General features: G+C 42.9%; 1 protein-coding gene across 1 annotated transcript in view; it reads left to right on the top strand.

Annotated features, from left to right (window-relative positions):
• Positions 1-14,093, top strand: part of LOC143782308 (NFX1-type zinc finger-containing protein 1-like) — a 495,771-nt gene extending 481,678 nt beyond the window's left edge. Inside the window, exon 18 of the mRNA XM_077269631.1 lies at positions 9,958-14,093. Within this exon, the coding sequence (XP_077125746.1) occupies positions 9,958-12,222 (2,265 nt within the window). The 3' untranslated portion in view covers positions 12,223-14,093. The remainder of the gene's footprint in view (positions 1-9,957) is intronic.
• Positions 14,094-15,389: the final 1,296 nt, after the last annotated feature.

The raw sequence follows: 15,389 nt of genomic DNA on the forward strand, positions 1-15,389 counted from the left end.
GGTTGTGTACTCAACACAGAATCGTGAAATTCTTGCAGAAGTGTGAGACAAAAATGATCAGGTACAAACAATTTGCCTGGGGGTTTATTCCTGGTTGCTTGTGCTTGTGCTTCCAAAACCTCTCTGTAACTCAGATACTTCTGCCACAACCACTCACGGTTGAAGAATGGAGGAAGGAGGTTCTGGAGGGGACACAGAATCAAAACTTCGGGATAAGGCATCCGCCTTTACATTTTTAGACCCTGGTTGGAACGTAATGGTAAAATGAAACCGAGAAAAAAAGTGCCCACTGAACCTGTCTGGGGGTCAATCTCTTAGCGGACTCGATATAGGCCAAATTTTTCTGATCAGTGATGACCGTAACGGGATGAACAGCCCCCTCCAGAAAATGCCTCCATTCTTCGAAGGCCATCTTCCGACATCATAATTTCTCTCAGCCGAAGATAATTTTTTATAGAAAAAGGCATTGGGATTAAGGTTGGTAAGGGTGGACGGGCCCTGAGACAACACTGCTCCCACCCCCACCTCCGAAGCGTCGACCTCCACGATAAAAGGTCTCGATGGATCAGGTTGTTTCAACACGGGGGCTGAAATGAAACATTTCTTCAGTGTCTGGAAGGAATTTTTTGTGGTCACGGACCAATTTTTTACATCCGCCCTTTGAGTGTGAGGTCCGTTAAGGGTTTCACCACCTGTGAAAACCATTTACTGAACTTCCTATAATAGTTAGCGAAGCCAATAAATCTTTGCAACCCCTTCAGGCCTGAACCTTCCCCTGATCCATGCGGAATCCCTCCCCTGATACAAATAAACCCAGAAAAGACAGTTCTTGCATAAACAATGAACACTTCTCCAACTTAGCGTATAAATTGTTCTCCCTGAGTCTCATAAGAACTGTATGTAGATGGTGTAAGTGTGACTGTCTGTCCTCTGAGTATATCAATATGTCATCCATGTAAATGACAACATAGCGCCCAGTCAGGTCAGAAAATACAATATTAATGAAACTCTGGAAAACAGCAGGGGCGTTAGTGAGACCGAAGGGCATAACCAAATTTTCAAACAAGCCCTCGGTAGTCAGAAACGCTGTTTTCCATTCATCCCCCTCTTGGTTCCTTATCAGGTTATAAGCCCCTCGTAAGTCAAGCTTAGAAAACCATTTGGCCCCAGCGAGTTGATTACATAAATCAGGAATGAGAGGAAGAGGATACGTGTTTTTTACAGTAATCTTATTCAGTTCCCGAAAGTCGAGGCACAGTGGCAAACCAACATCTTTTTTCTTCACTGCTGCCACGGGTGAGAAAGAAGGCCAAATATGCCCCTTGCGGAGACTCTCTGTGATGTACTCTTTCATAGCTTGGCGCTCAGGCCCAGACAAATTGTATAAACAAGCCTTGGGTAATTTGGCTCCAGGGATTAAATCAATAGCACAATCACTGGGCCGAATTGGTGGAAGCGCCTCAACCTCACTTTCATAAAACACGTCTTCGAAGTCTTTCAGGTACTCCAGAATACCCTCCAGACCGACAGATGACACAGATACAGACTTTACCGGGTTAACAAAAGATCCCAGGTTGCAACACGGACTATTACCCTTACTTCCCCATTGAGTGATCTCCCCCGCCACCCAATCAATGACAGGATTGTGGCGTTGCAGCCAGGGCATTCCCAGTACAAGCCCTGCAGGCAGATTATTCATCACAAAACAATTTATCAGTCCTGAAACAAATTCCATCCCAGGTAAGAGGGGACGAATCAACAGCTACAATCTTAACATGGTCTTTCAGCCTGACTTTCTCTATTATTATCAGTCACAACTTGGGCATCAATCAAATTATTAGAAGAACCGTAGTCAACAAAGGCGATGGTCACCATAGGACCGCCAGCAAGTTCCAATTCCATCTGGAGCACAATTTTTGTAAGCGAGAAAAAATGTGCCTGGGAGTCTGGACAACCTCCACAATTGTTGCCCAGACTTGGGCGTTTCACAGACGATTTCACAGAAGAAGGACAGGAGGGGCAGTTCCTTTGCCAATGTCCAGAGGCTCCACAGTAAAAGCACAGTTGGTTGTCTCTGTGGTGCCTTCTCACTTTCTCCATAACCGAGACTGACTCAATCTCCATTGGCTCAGATACAGGTGCAGTGTCACACAATTTGGAGAACAAGGAAGTCTCTTGTTGCATCACTCTTCTAGCACGGAGTCTCTGGTCCATTCGGACCGCCTGTTGTTATGATCCTAATGGTAGAGGATCTCTGGCAAGTCTGCAAAAACATAGGAACTGCTCTAGGGAGGTGGAAACTGGGCTAACCGCATACCTGATCCTAACACACAACTAAAAGTAGCCGGTGAACGTGCCTACGTTGATTCTAGACGTCTCGAGCCAGCCGGAGAACTGACTACCCCTAGAGGGAAAAATAAGACCTCACTTGCCTCCAGAGAAATTAAACCCCAAAGATATAGAAAGCCCCCAACAAATAATAACGGTGAGGCAAGATGAAAACACAAACGTAGAGATGAACTAGATTCAGCAAAGTGAGGCCCACTTATCTAGATAGGCAGAAAATAGAAAGTGAACTATGCGGTCAGCAGAAAACCCTGCAAAAACATCCACGCTGAATATTCAAGAACCCCCACACCGACTGACGATGTGAGGGGAGAATATCAGCACCCTAGAGCTTCCAGCGAGCTAGAAAATCACATATTGAGCAGGCTGGACAAAAAAACACTGAAAATGCAAATGATCCAAAGAATGCAAAAACAGGACTTAGCTTTTCTTGAATGAGTCAGATGGCAAGGAATCAGGAGGAGACCAAATAGAACTGAATACATTGATGCCAGGCAAGAGACTGAGTCCAAAGGAGGACTAAATAGGAACACCCACAGCTTAATGAAACAACTGAAGCCCAGGCTAGCAGAAAGACTTGACTCATACAATACCATTAGTGACCACAAGAGGGAGCCCAGAAACACAGTTCACAACAGTACCCCCCCCTTGAGGAGGGGTCACCGAACCCTCACCAAGACCCCCAGGATGATCAGGATGAGCAGCGTGAAATGCATGAACCAAATCAGCCGCATGAACATCAGAGGCAACAACCCAGGAATTATCCTCCTGACCATAGCCCTTCCACTTAACCAAATACTGCAGTCTACGTCTAGAGATACGAGAATCCAAGATCTTCTCTACCACGTACTCCAACTCGCCCTCAACCAAAACCGGGGCAGGAGGCTCAACAGCAGGAACCACCGGCACCACGTACCGCCGCAACAAGGACCTATGGAACACATTATGAATAGCAAATGACGCTGGAAGGTCCAAACGAAAAGACACCGGGTTAAGGATTTCCAAAATCTTATAGGGACCGATAAAGCGAGGCTTGAACTTAGGAGAGGAGACCTTCAAAGGAACATGCCGAGAAGACAACCAAACCAAATCCCCAATACAAAGTCGGGGACCCACACCGCGGCGGCGGTTGGCAAAACGCTGAGCCTTCTCCTGTGACAATTTCAAATTGTCCACCACATGGTTCCAAATCCGCTGCAACCTATCCACCACAGAATCAACCCCAGGACAGTCAGAAGGTTCAACCTGGCCCGAGGAAAAACGAGGATGAAAACCAGAATTGCAGAAAAAGGGCGAAACCAAAGTGGCAGAACTAGCCCTATTATTAAGGGCAAACTCGGCCAGTGGCAAAAAGGTCACCCAATCATCCTGATCCGCAGAAACAAAACATCTTAAATAAGTTTCCAACGTCTGATTAGTTCGCTCGGTTTGGCCATTAGTCTGAGGATGAAAAGCTGATGAGAATGACAAGTCAATACCCATCTTAGCACAAAAGGATCGCCAGAATCTGGACACAAACTGGGATCCTCTGTCAGACACAATATTCTCAGGGATGCCGTGCAAACGAACCACATTCTGAAAGAACAAAGGAACCAAATCGGAGGAGGAAGGCAACTTAGGTAAGGGCACCAAATGGACCATTTTCGAAAAACGATCGCACACCACCCAGATGACCGACATCTTCTCAGACACTGGAAGATCCGAAATGAAATCCATGGAAATGTGCGTCCAAGGCCTCTTCGGAATAGGCAAGGGCAAAAGCAAGCCGCTGGCACGAGAACAGCAAGGCTTAACCCGAGCACAAATCCCACAGGACTGCACAAAGGAACGCACATCCCGCGACAATGAAGGCCACCAAAAGGACCTAGCCACCAAATCTCTGGTACCAAAAATCCCAGGATGCCCCGCCAACACCGAAGAATGAACCTCGGAAATAACTCTGCTGGTCCATCTATCAGGGACAAACAGTCTCTCTGGTGGGCAACGATCAGGTCTATCAGCCTGAAATTTCTGCAGCACTCGTCGCAAATCTGGGGAAATGGCAGACAAAATCACTCCCTCTCTGAGAATACCAGCCGGTTCAGAGACTCCTGGAGAGTCAGGCACAAAACTCCTAGAAAGCGCATCAGCCTTCACGTTCTTCGAACCAGGCAGGTATGAGACCACAAAGTCAAAACGGGAGAAAAACAACGACCAACGAGCCTGTCTAGGATTCAGTCGCTTGGCAGACTCGAGATAAATCAGATTTTTATGATCAGTCAAGACCACCACCCGATGCTTAGCTCCCTCGAGCCAATGTCGCCACTCCTCAAATGCCCACTTCATAGCCAGCAACTCCCGATTACCAACATCATAGTTCCGCTCAGCAGGCGAAAATTTTCTGGAAAATAAAGCACATGGCTTCATCACAGAGCCATCAGAGCTTCTCTGCGACAAAACGGCCCCCGCACCAATCTCAGAAGCATCAACTTCAACCTGGAAGGGAAGAGAGACATCCGGCTGGCACAAGACTGGCGCTGAAGTAAACCGGTGCTTCAGCTCCCGAAAGGCCTCCACGGCCGCAGGAGACCAATTAGCAACATCGGAACCTTTCTTGGTCATATCCGTCAAAGGTTTAACTACGCTAGAAAAATTAGCGATAAAACGACGGTAAAAGTTAGCAAAGCCCAAGAACTTCTGAAGGCTCTTAACAGACGTGGGCTGAGTCCAGTCATGAATGGCACGGACCTTGACTGGGTCCATCTCCACAGTAGAAGGGGAAAAGATGAAACCCAAAAAAGAAACCTTCTGTACTCCAAAGAGACATTTTGAGCCCTTCACAAACAAAGCATTATCACGCAGAACCTGAAACACCATCCTGACCTGGTTCACATGGGACTCCCAATCATCAGAAAAAACCAAAATATCATCCAGATAAACAATCATAAATTTATCCAGATATTTTCGGAAGATATCATGCATGAAGGACTGAAACACAGAAGGAGCATTAGAGAGTCCAAAAGGCATCACCAAGTACTCAAAATGACCCTCGGGCGTATTAAATGCTGTCTTCCATTCATCTCCCTGCTTAATGCGCACAAGGTTATACGCACCACGAAGATCTATCTTGGTGAACCAACTGGCACCCTTAATCCGAGCAAACAAATCAGACAACAAAGGCAAAGGATACTGAAATTTGACCGTGATCTTATTCAGAAGACGATAATCTATACAAGGTCTCAAAGACCCGTCCTTCTTGGCCACAAAAAAAAATCCTGCACCAAGAGGAGAAGAGGATGGGCAAATATGTCCCTTCTCCAAAGACTCCTTTATATAACTCCGCATCGCGGCATGCTCTGGTACAGATAAATTAAAGAGTCGACCCTTAGGAAATTTACTACCAGGAATCAAATTTACAGCACAATCACAGTCCCTATGAGGAGGAAGGGCACTGGACCTGGGCTCACTAAATACATCCTGGTAATCTGACAAAAACTCAGGGGTCTCAGAAGGAGTGGAAGAAGCAATAGACACCAACGGAGTATCGTCATGAATCCCCCGACAACCCCAACTTGACACAGTCATAGCATTCCAATCCAAAACTGGATTATGGATCTGTAGCCATGGCAGACCCAAAACGACATCATGCAAATCATGCAAAACAAGGAAGCGAATCACCTCCTGATGTACAGGAGTCATGCACATGGTCACCTGCGTCCAATACTGAGGCTTATTCTCCGCCAATGGCGTAGCATCAATTCCTCTAAGAGGAATAGGAATTTCCAAAGGCTCCAGGACAAAACCACAGCGCCTGGCAAACGAAAAATCCATCAGACTCAGAGCAGCACCTGAATCCACAAAAGCCATGACTGAGTAAGAAGATAATGAACAAATTAAGGTTACAGACAAAATAAATTTAGGCTGTAAAGTACTAATGGCGACAGGATTAACAACTCTTTTTAAGCGCTTAGAGCATGCTGAGATAACATGCGTTGAATCACCACAGTAAAACCACAACCCATTTTGACGTCTATAATTTTGCCGTTCGGCTCTGGTCAGAATTCTGTCACATTGCATAGGTCAGATGTCCGTTCAGACAGCACCGCCAAAGGATTAGCAGATTTGCGCTCCCGCAAACGCCGATCAATTTGAATGGCCAGAGCCATTGAATCATTCAGACTTGTAGGGGTAGGAAACCCCACCATCACATTCTTAATGGCTTCAGAAAGACCATTTCTGAAATTTGCGGCCAGGGCACACTCATTCCATTGAGTAAGCACGGACCATTTCCGAAATTTTTGACAATACACCTCAGCATCGTCCTGACCTTGAGAGATAGCTAGCAACGCCTTTTCAGCCTGATTTTCAAGATTAGGCTCCTCATAAAGCAAACCAAGCACCAGAAAAAACGCATCAACATTCACCAATGCAGGATCTCCTGGCGCCAGAGAGAAAGCCCAATCTTGAGGGTTGCCACGCAAGAAGGAGATAACAATTTTAACTTGCTGAGCGGAATCACCAGAGGAACGAGGTCTCAGAGACAGAAACAATTTACAATTATTCCTAAAATTCAGGAACTTAGATCTATCTCCAAAAAATAGCTCAGGAATAGGTATTTTTGGTTCAGACATAGGGCTATGGATAACAAAATCCTGAATGCTTTGCACCCTAGCAGCCAGCTGATCCACACTAGAAGTCAGAGTCTGCACATTCATGTCTGCAGCTGAGCTCCAAGCCACTCAGAGTATAAGGGGATGGAAGAAGCTAGACAAACTGCAGCAAAAAAAAAAATAAAATACTCAGACTTCTTTTTAATCCCGCTTCTGCGATGCAATAAACATTTCCTTTTGGCCTGGCATACTGTTATGATCCTAATGGTAGAGGATCTCTGGCAAGTCTGCAAAAACATAGGAACTGCTCTAGGGAGGTGGAAACTGGGCTAACCGCATACCTGATCCTAACACACAACTAAAAGTAGCCGGTGAACGTGCCTACGTTGATTCTAGACGTCTCGAGCCAGCCGGAGAACTGACTACCCCTAGAGGGAAAAATAAGACCTCACTTGCCTCCAGAGAAATTAAACCCCAAAGATATAGAAAGCCCCCAACAAATAATAACGGTGAGGCAAGATGAAAACACAAACGTAGAGATGAACTAGATTCAGCAAAGTGAGGCCCACTTATCTAGATAGGCAGAAAATAGAAAGTGAACTATGCGGTCAGCAGAAAACCCTGCAAAAACATCCACGCTGAATATTCAAGAACCCCCACACCGACTGACGATGTGAGGGGAGAATATCAGCACCCTAGAGCTTCCAGCGAGCTAGAAAATCACATATTGAGCAGGCTGGACAAAAAACACTGAAAATGCAAATGATCCAAAGAATGCAAAAACAGGACTTAGCTTTTCTTGAATGAGTCAGATGGCAAGGAATCAGGAGGAGACCAAATAGAACTGAATACATTGATGCTAGGCAAGAGACTGAGTCCAAAGGAGGACTAAATAGGAACACCCACAGCTTAATGAAACAGCTGAAGCCCAGGCTAGCAGAAAGACATGACTCATACAATACCATTAGTGACCACAAGAGGGAGCCCTGAAACACAGTTCACAACAGCCTGTGTCATGGCATCCTCCAGGGTATCAGGAGGAGGATGAAGAGCCAGCACGTCCTTCAGACGGTTAGTCAGACCCTTTCTGAACAACCCCCTCAGGGCTGCGTCTTTACAAGAAACTTTAAGTAAAGGAAAAACACCATATGCACAACCTCAGAAGGTGCTCAAGTAGGGCCCCACACCATACATGTATAATAAAGAAAACTTGGCACTCAACTTCTAGAATATCTTGGGATTTTTTTTAATGCAGCCAGAAAATAGATGTTTCGGCCTCACTGGCCTTAATCAGTAACGGACTGCAGTATAGTGTTAATCGTGTTCAGTGCGATAATAGGAGTGATACCGTACCTGGGTGAGTGGGGGTGCCGGCGTGCAGTCATCAGCGACGCGGTATCCTCCGCTGGTCAGCTGGTGGATACCACTTCGCTGATGACTGCATGTCGGCACCCCCACCCACCCAGGTACGATCTTATTCAGGCTCCATGCCCAGCGCCTAGTGCATTACCAGACACATTTAAAGTGACTATGGTGTCACTCCTATTATCACACTGAACGCGATTAACCACCATACTGCAGTCCATTACTGATGAAGGCCAGTGAGGCCGAAACGTCTGTTTTCTGGCTGCATTAAAAAAATCCAAAAATATTCTAGAAGATGAGTGCCAAGTTTTCCTCCTTTTCCAAGAAACTTCGGCTGCCCACCGCCTAAACTCTGAGCAGAACCATTCAGCGGAGTGCCTCCCTTGAGTCACACTCATCACCATAACCTTTGCCAGACGTACTCTATCAGACTCATCAAAAATATGCCCCAGAGCCACAAAAAACAGGTTCACAGACATGCATTCAGGAGCAGAGGAAGGGAGAGAGAAAGCCCATGCCTGTGGAGCCCCTTTAACAAGGACATTACTACCCCCACCCTCTGCCTTTCATTTCCAGAGGCCCGGGAATGCAACTCAAAAAAACAACTTGCATCCCTCCTTAAAAACCCTGAACAATTTTTAATCCCCAGAAAAAGTATTGGATAACTTTACTGGTGGTTCGGGTTCTGCTAGGGATAAATCAGTGGGGTCCCCCTCCTGGAACCCCAATGGAGCAGACATCTGTAAAGCACCTGCCACATCTCTCTGCGCCTTTTGGTGCGAGTCGACCAGGGCTTGCTGCTCCACGGACAGTTTCTGAAAAAGCTGGGAGAGCTCATTAATCTGCCCTGTGAGAGCATGTACCGGATCCATGGCATATCAACACCCCACCACCACCACCACCACCGCCAGGGAGAAAGACTGTACGGTCAGCTATAATGTCACGGCTCCCGGGTATTAATGCTGCGGGGAGAGCTTCACACAGCAGCAAAGGAGCTGAGCTAAACGCTGAGTTACTAACCTGGTAACCAACAGGACCTTAGACATGTGACAGAGTGACCTGGTAAGCAATAGGACCTTAAACATGTGACAGAGTGGGAGGAGGTCAGGTGGCGGAGCCAGACCTTTGGAAACAGAGAAGGGACAAGTACTAAAGAATAATCAAACAAGCAGAGATGGGAGCCAGGAGATCACGAGGTACCAAAAGGGAGAGACAGAGGAGAATCAGAAGCAAAGCCAGAGTTCAGTAATCCAGAAAAACAAACAGCGTAATGCACGGAAAGCAAGATAAACACGATGCAAGCCAGGCATACACTCCAGGGGTCATGCACAGAGACTGAAGCAGAACGTATAGCTGACAGAGAAACCAGGTTAGGAGTGAGTATAAATGCTCACTGTGAGAACAGGACATTAACTATGTCTTAACCATGACCATGACATTATGCATCGTATAGAATACATTTTTTTGTAAAGGTTTTTAATGAAGCTATTGAAATTGACATACTGATAAAATTTTCTTGATAGAAAGGATTAGGAATGCATGTTTCTCTACAGGTACAGTCTTCCTATGACATTGTCACTTTCTTTTGATAAAATAAATGTAAGCAATATAACACGTATGTCATTATAATCTACTCCTCTCTGATTTGATCTTTTAGGGTATTTGTCACAACCTCTTCTTTGTGGACCACAACCACCTGGAAGAACATGTTAAGGAAGGCAAGAGTCATTTGAATGTCCATGAAGCTGCATTTGTGAAGTCACTTTGCTTCTATTTCATACAACAAGGCTACTCTCCATCACAGATTACAATACTCACTACTTATTCTGGACAGCTTCACTGTTTGCAGAAAATGATGCCCAAAGCTCAGTTTCAGGGTGTCACTGTATGTGGTGTTGATAAATACCAAGGAGAAGAAAATGATATTATCATCCTCTCTCTAGTTAGAAGTAACTTGGTTGGCAATGTTGGTTTTCTTAAAATCCCAAACCGGGTATGTGTTGCTTTATCAAGAGCCAAGAAAGGATTATTTTGCATAGGGAATATGGAATTATTATCAAAAGTTCCCCTTTGGAGTGCAATTAATGATGTATTACAAGAAAATGGACTTATTGGTAAAGAGTTAAAGCTCCAATGTGTCAACCATCCTGATACAGTAACTTATGTATCTAAATCTTCAGACTTCGCTGATGTTCCTGAGGGTGGATGCAAGATTCCTTGCCAATTCACATTAAACTGTGGCCATGTTTGCCCTCTTTTATGTCACCCTTATGATCCACAGCATGAAAATGTTGTATGCAGAAAGCCTTGTCCAAAAAGGGTCTGTGATAATGGGCACAAGTGCAGGAAATTGTGCTGTGACCCTTGTGGTAAATGTGAAGAGGTTGTGCAAAAACAGATTCCTTTATGTGGACACATTCAGGATGTTCTATGTTCAATGGATCCAGAAAAATTTTGTTGCAAAGAGAAATGTATTAAGGTATTACAGTGTGGTCACAAATGTGTCCGATTATGTGGTCAAGTCTGCAAATGTCCTGAAAAGGTAACCGTTACACTGAAATGTGGTCACACTGTTAAAACATTGTGTCACATGAAGACAGAAGCAGAGTTGAGTGGTACCACATTAAAATGTGATGTGAATTGTGGAGAAAAATTAGATTGTGGACACAATTGCCCTGGAAGTTGCAACACCTGTGATACACGAGGCTTTCACTTGGCATGTGGAAATGCTTGTGGCATTCTACTTTACTGTTCACATAAGTGTGAAGAAAAGTGTAACACTAGGTGCTTTTGTAACCGTTCCTGTGAAAATTCATGTTTTCATGGAAAATGCCTTCAGAAATGCAGTGAACCATGTGCTCCTTGCAAAAAGCCTTGTGGGTGGAAGTGCAAGCATAAAATGTGTTCAAAACTTTGTTGGGAGCCTTGTGACAGAGAGGCTTGTGATGAACCTTGCAGGAAAAATCTTAAATGTGGTCACCCATGCATTGGATTTTGCGGAGAGCCATGCCCCAAGAAATGCAGAGTTTGTGATGCTGATGAACTACAAGAATTGATCTTTGGAAATGAAGGAAAGCCTGATGCTCGCTTTGTTCAACTTATGGACTGTCCTCATTTTTTTGAAGTGACAAAGTTCTATGAATGGATGGTTAGGAAAGATGAAGACCAAGTTATTAAACTGAAGTCTTGTCCGAAATGCCTGAAACCCATCAGAAAAAGTTTACGATTCGGTAATTTGATCAAGCAAACACTGTCTGATGTGGAAAAAATTAAAGAAAGCATCGGTTACAAATGGATGAGTAATTTAGAAATGTTCCTCAGTGAAAATGACACCGAATTGTGTAACTTTCCACAGCTAGATAAGACAGTGCAACAGTTGCAAGAAGGCAACCTAACTCTACGTTCACTGATGTTAGTAGGTGAGAAAATGACATTCTGGCAAAAACTCGGAGCAATACAAAATAGTGTAAAAAAGAGCCCCAGAGTTTGTATCAGAATACTTAAAGATATTCGTACTATTTCTACAGCCATTCATAATGCTTCGAGTAAGTATGACATTTTGGAGAAGTATTATGAACTGTTCCGATTGGCTTTAGAAGTAGAGGCAACATTCAGAGAGAAGCACAGCTCTAATCTGGCCATTCTAAAAATAATTTCACTGATCAATAAGATGTACTCAGAAGAACGCACCGTGCATTTAGATGAATTACATGCTCACCTACAGATGCTTCCAGTATCCATGGATCTTATCAATATAGTAAAGGAAAAAACAGTCATATATGACACAGAGCTGCTGAGGCAAGATCTCTGGCACAGGTGTGAAGCAGGACTAATCTATACCACTAGTGTAGATGAAAACGAGAGTCTCTGCTGTCCACAGTGTAGTTTCAGTGTTGAAGGTGGAGATAAAGATAAAGATTAGTTCTTTCAAGGAAAAATGATGCAAGGATACATATTTGCAAACAAATATTTTCTAAAGAAAATAAAGACTGATTATAATATATATATATATATATATATATATATATATATACATACGAATAAAAATTTAGTTTTAGGGGTGTGAATACCCTCATATTATGTAACATCTCTATCTAGCCTAAAGGTGTTTTTAGGAAAAATATCTAAATGGTGGAGGAACTTAACAATGATACATATTATGTAATAGCTATGTAGGTCATGATCCAAAACATAACCAATCACAGAAGAAACACAGTAATTGAAAAAGTTACTCATAAGTATCCTAAAATATTGATGCAGTCTTATGATCCACCAACACTAGCCATTATAAGTAACAGAACAAAAACAAAGAAAAATTATGAGACATTGAAACATTCAAACAATGCAAACAGATACAGTCCTAAGGTGGTGGAGGAAAAGGGAAGGTTAAATAGAGCTGCAAAAATGTGAAATAATACCTAGTTGGGTTATTCCGGTACAAACACCATGCCTAAAATGTATTGCACTGCCACTTGAGTCTCACCTGCACTAGGGCATGGGTGAGTGACATCACCAAGACCATCTCAGTCTTGTGTCCAATTGAACTGTTCCAAGTGATGTGTCACCCATCCTACCCCTTCCGAGTGCTTAGTGAGGTAGGATACCACCACACGGCAGTGGCTCAATCTAGACTAAATTCATTAGGTTGTGTGAAGAAAACATGCTTGAGAAGGACATCTGAGCTATGTTACAGCTGCACAACACAGGGGTTGGCTAAACAGAATTGGCTTCCTCATTTAGCTGAGGAAGAATTTTTTTCTCCTCCTGCTTTCACACTTCCATCATGTCCATTGAAAACCTGTCAGCCTGAGTGAGAAAATCAGGTATATGTGCTCACGATGCTGCCCCTTAGCCTGGACAGAAACTTGCAACAACATCCTTCAGATGTCTGTCTCAAGAAACTTTTCTTTATGAAACCTGTGCTATTGTGTGCAGTCTAGGAATGGGTTGCTGTATAAAATAGGTGATGACGGCTATTTTTGCCATATGTAATTAGTATCCCTTAATTAAACAAATTAGTTTTGCTAAATAAATGTGTTTAGGATGTTTTGTAATATTTACATGTGTTTTATATAGTAAATTTGCTAAAAAAAACAAACCTTAATATGGTAATTGGGTACCTGTCACCTACAAAAAATGTTAATTACCTACAGATATAGTAGCAATCTGCAGGTAATAAAACTATAGTCTCCTTGCTGCTACTTGCTGCCAGGCATCAGGTCTGTGCAGGAAGCTGTCACAGTCACCGCTCACTACACACTGAACACACTATAATATCTCTCCTTCACCTTGAGTGCTGCAGAGCAGGCTGTCAGGCAAGGGGCAGGGGTCCTGATAAAGGTACACTGTATAAGAAGCCGTTACTTACAGCCCCTGCACTGCCTCGATGACTGGAAACAAGCCGCTACAGAAAGAATATTTTCCATATAGTTGTGCTTGATTTAAACACTGTTTACCACTATATTAGCAGGTAAATAGCATATTTGTAGGTGACGGGTTCCCTTTAATTACTGGTTAAATAGAGATTTCAGTTTCATATTTTAATAGTTTTTTTCATACAATATTGGTAGAGCCTTGTAACATTTATAATGGAACATTTGTAAGTTCTTCACCTAATTGAGAGTACTTTCTATTGATTGTTTATGTGATTTTAGTAGATACATTTACAGATCTGATGTCAGAAGATGATTAACAAATTGTTTCCATGAATATTATCAATATATCCGTTATTAAACGTAGTTATTACAAACTATGTAAAATAAAAATTGAGTTAATAAAATTAGATGTGTTTTAGAACTTTTATTCATAATAATGTTTCATTCAATTAATATATGGTACTATACATCACTCCGTGAGAGATGGTTCCCGAGTAGGGTCCAGTCCATAATCCATAAAGTATATTTTATTTTTTATTTTGTTTGTTTTTTTCTGTATTATGTTGGCTTTATCGCCTGACATCATGAGTATGTTCCTTTATTTGTTACTATATTTTTTCTTTTTTTCTATGTTCTATACAGTTACAATCTGAGGAAGGTCCGAAAGGTTAATATATTGGATTGGATTGCTACCTTAAACTTTCACTATTCCATTGCATACCCCTGAGTGCATAGTTCTTTTCTATATATTACATTCAATTAATTCAGGCAAAGGTCAGACTTTAGTAAGAGTAAAACTGCTGTGATTATCATGATGTGTACTGAGCGTAAGTTTCACGACTCTTGAATATATATATAGCTTTGTAATTTCAAAAGGAACCTGTCACACCAGATAACACAATTAACCTGCAGACAGCCAGTTCTGCACTGATGCAATGCCGAGCCGACTGTCAGTCAGAATGCTGAGGCGTGCTCAAAGCCACGCCAACCTTGTGAACGGTAACTGTAACCACGCCGGCACACCTTATAACAGAAGGTCAGTGGCTGGCTCCCATGAAGAATAAAGTTCATTTTCACCCAGGAGCCGCACTTTCAGTATGACGACTGGGCATTTTTCTAACGCTAAACCAAAGAAATAAGCTGAAATACATTAGTATAAGTGCAATATGTAGGTGCATATTCACACTGTGGCCATTAAGAAACATAACCTAGGATAAAAAGAAAATGAGCAAATAAATACCCTGTAGTAAGCAAATAATAGTACATGTAAATAACATTGGGTACTTAGTTACCAATATTTTGAACAAAGAAGTGTAAAAGCCATCCCACCATGAAAAGGTGTACCCAATCAGGATAGTCTTATCTCTAGTATTAAACCTCTTTATTTGCTAGCAGGCCTCATCAGATGGGGCAGAGCAAAACACTGAATTGACTGTGTAAACACCTGCCCATGGAAAGCTACCGACAGGGGCATGTAAAAGTTTAGGCAATCCTGGTCAAAATTATTGCTATTATGAACAGTTAAGCAAGTTGAAGATGAAATGATCTCTAAAAGACCTAATGACACATTTTCTTTGTATTTTAGCCCCCAAAAATAGTCATTTTTTACATTTTATAAATTACAAAAAGGAAAATGGGCTTATGCTAAAGTTTGAGCACCATTGGAGATTTGTGTGCTCAGATAACTTTTATCAAGGTTTCAGACCTTAATTAG

The sequence above is a fragment of the Ranitomeya variabilis genome, chromosome 6 (genome assembly GCF_051348905.1).
Source record: "Ranitomeya variabilis isolate aRanVar5 chromosome 6, aRanVar5.hap1, whole genome shotgun sequence".
Classification (NCBI taxonomy): domain Eukaryota; kingdom Metazoa; phylum Chordata; class Amphibia; order Anura; family Dendrobatidae; genus Ranitomeya; species Ranitomeya variabilis.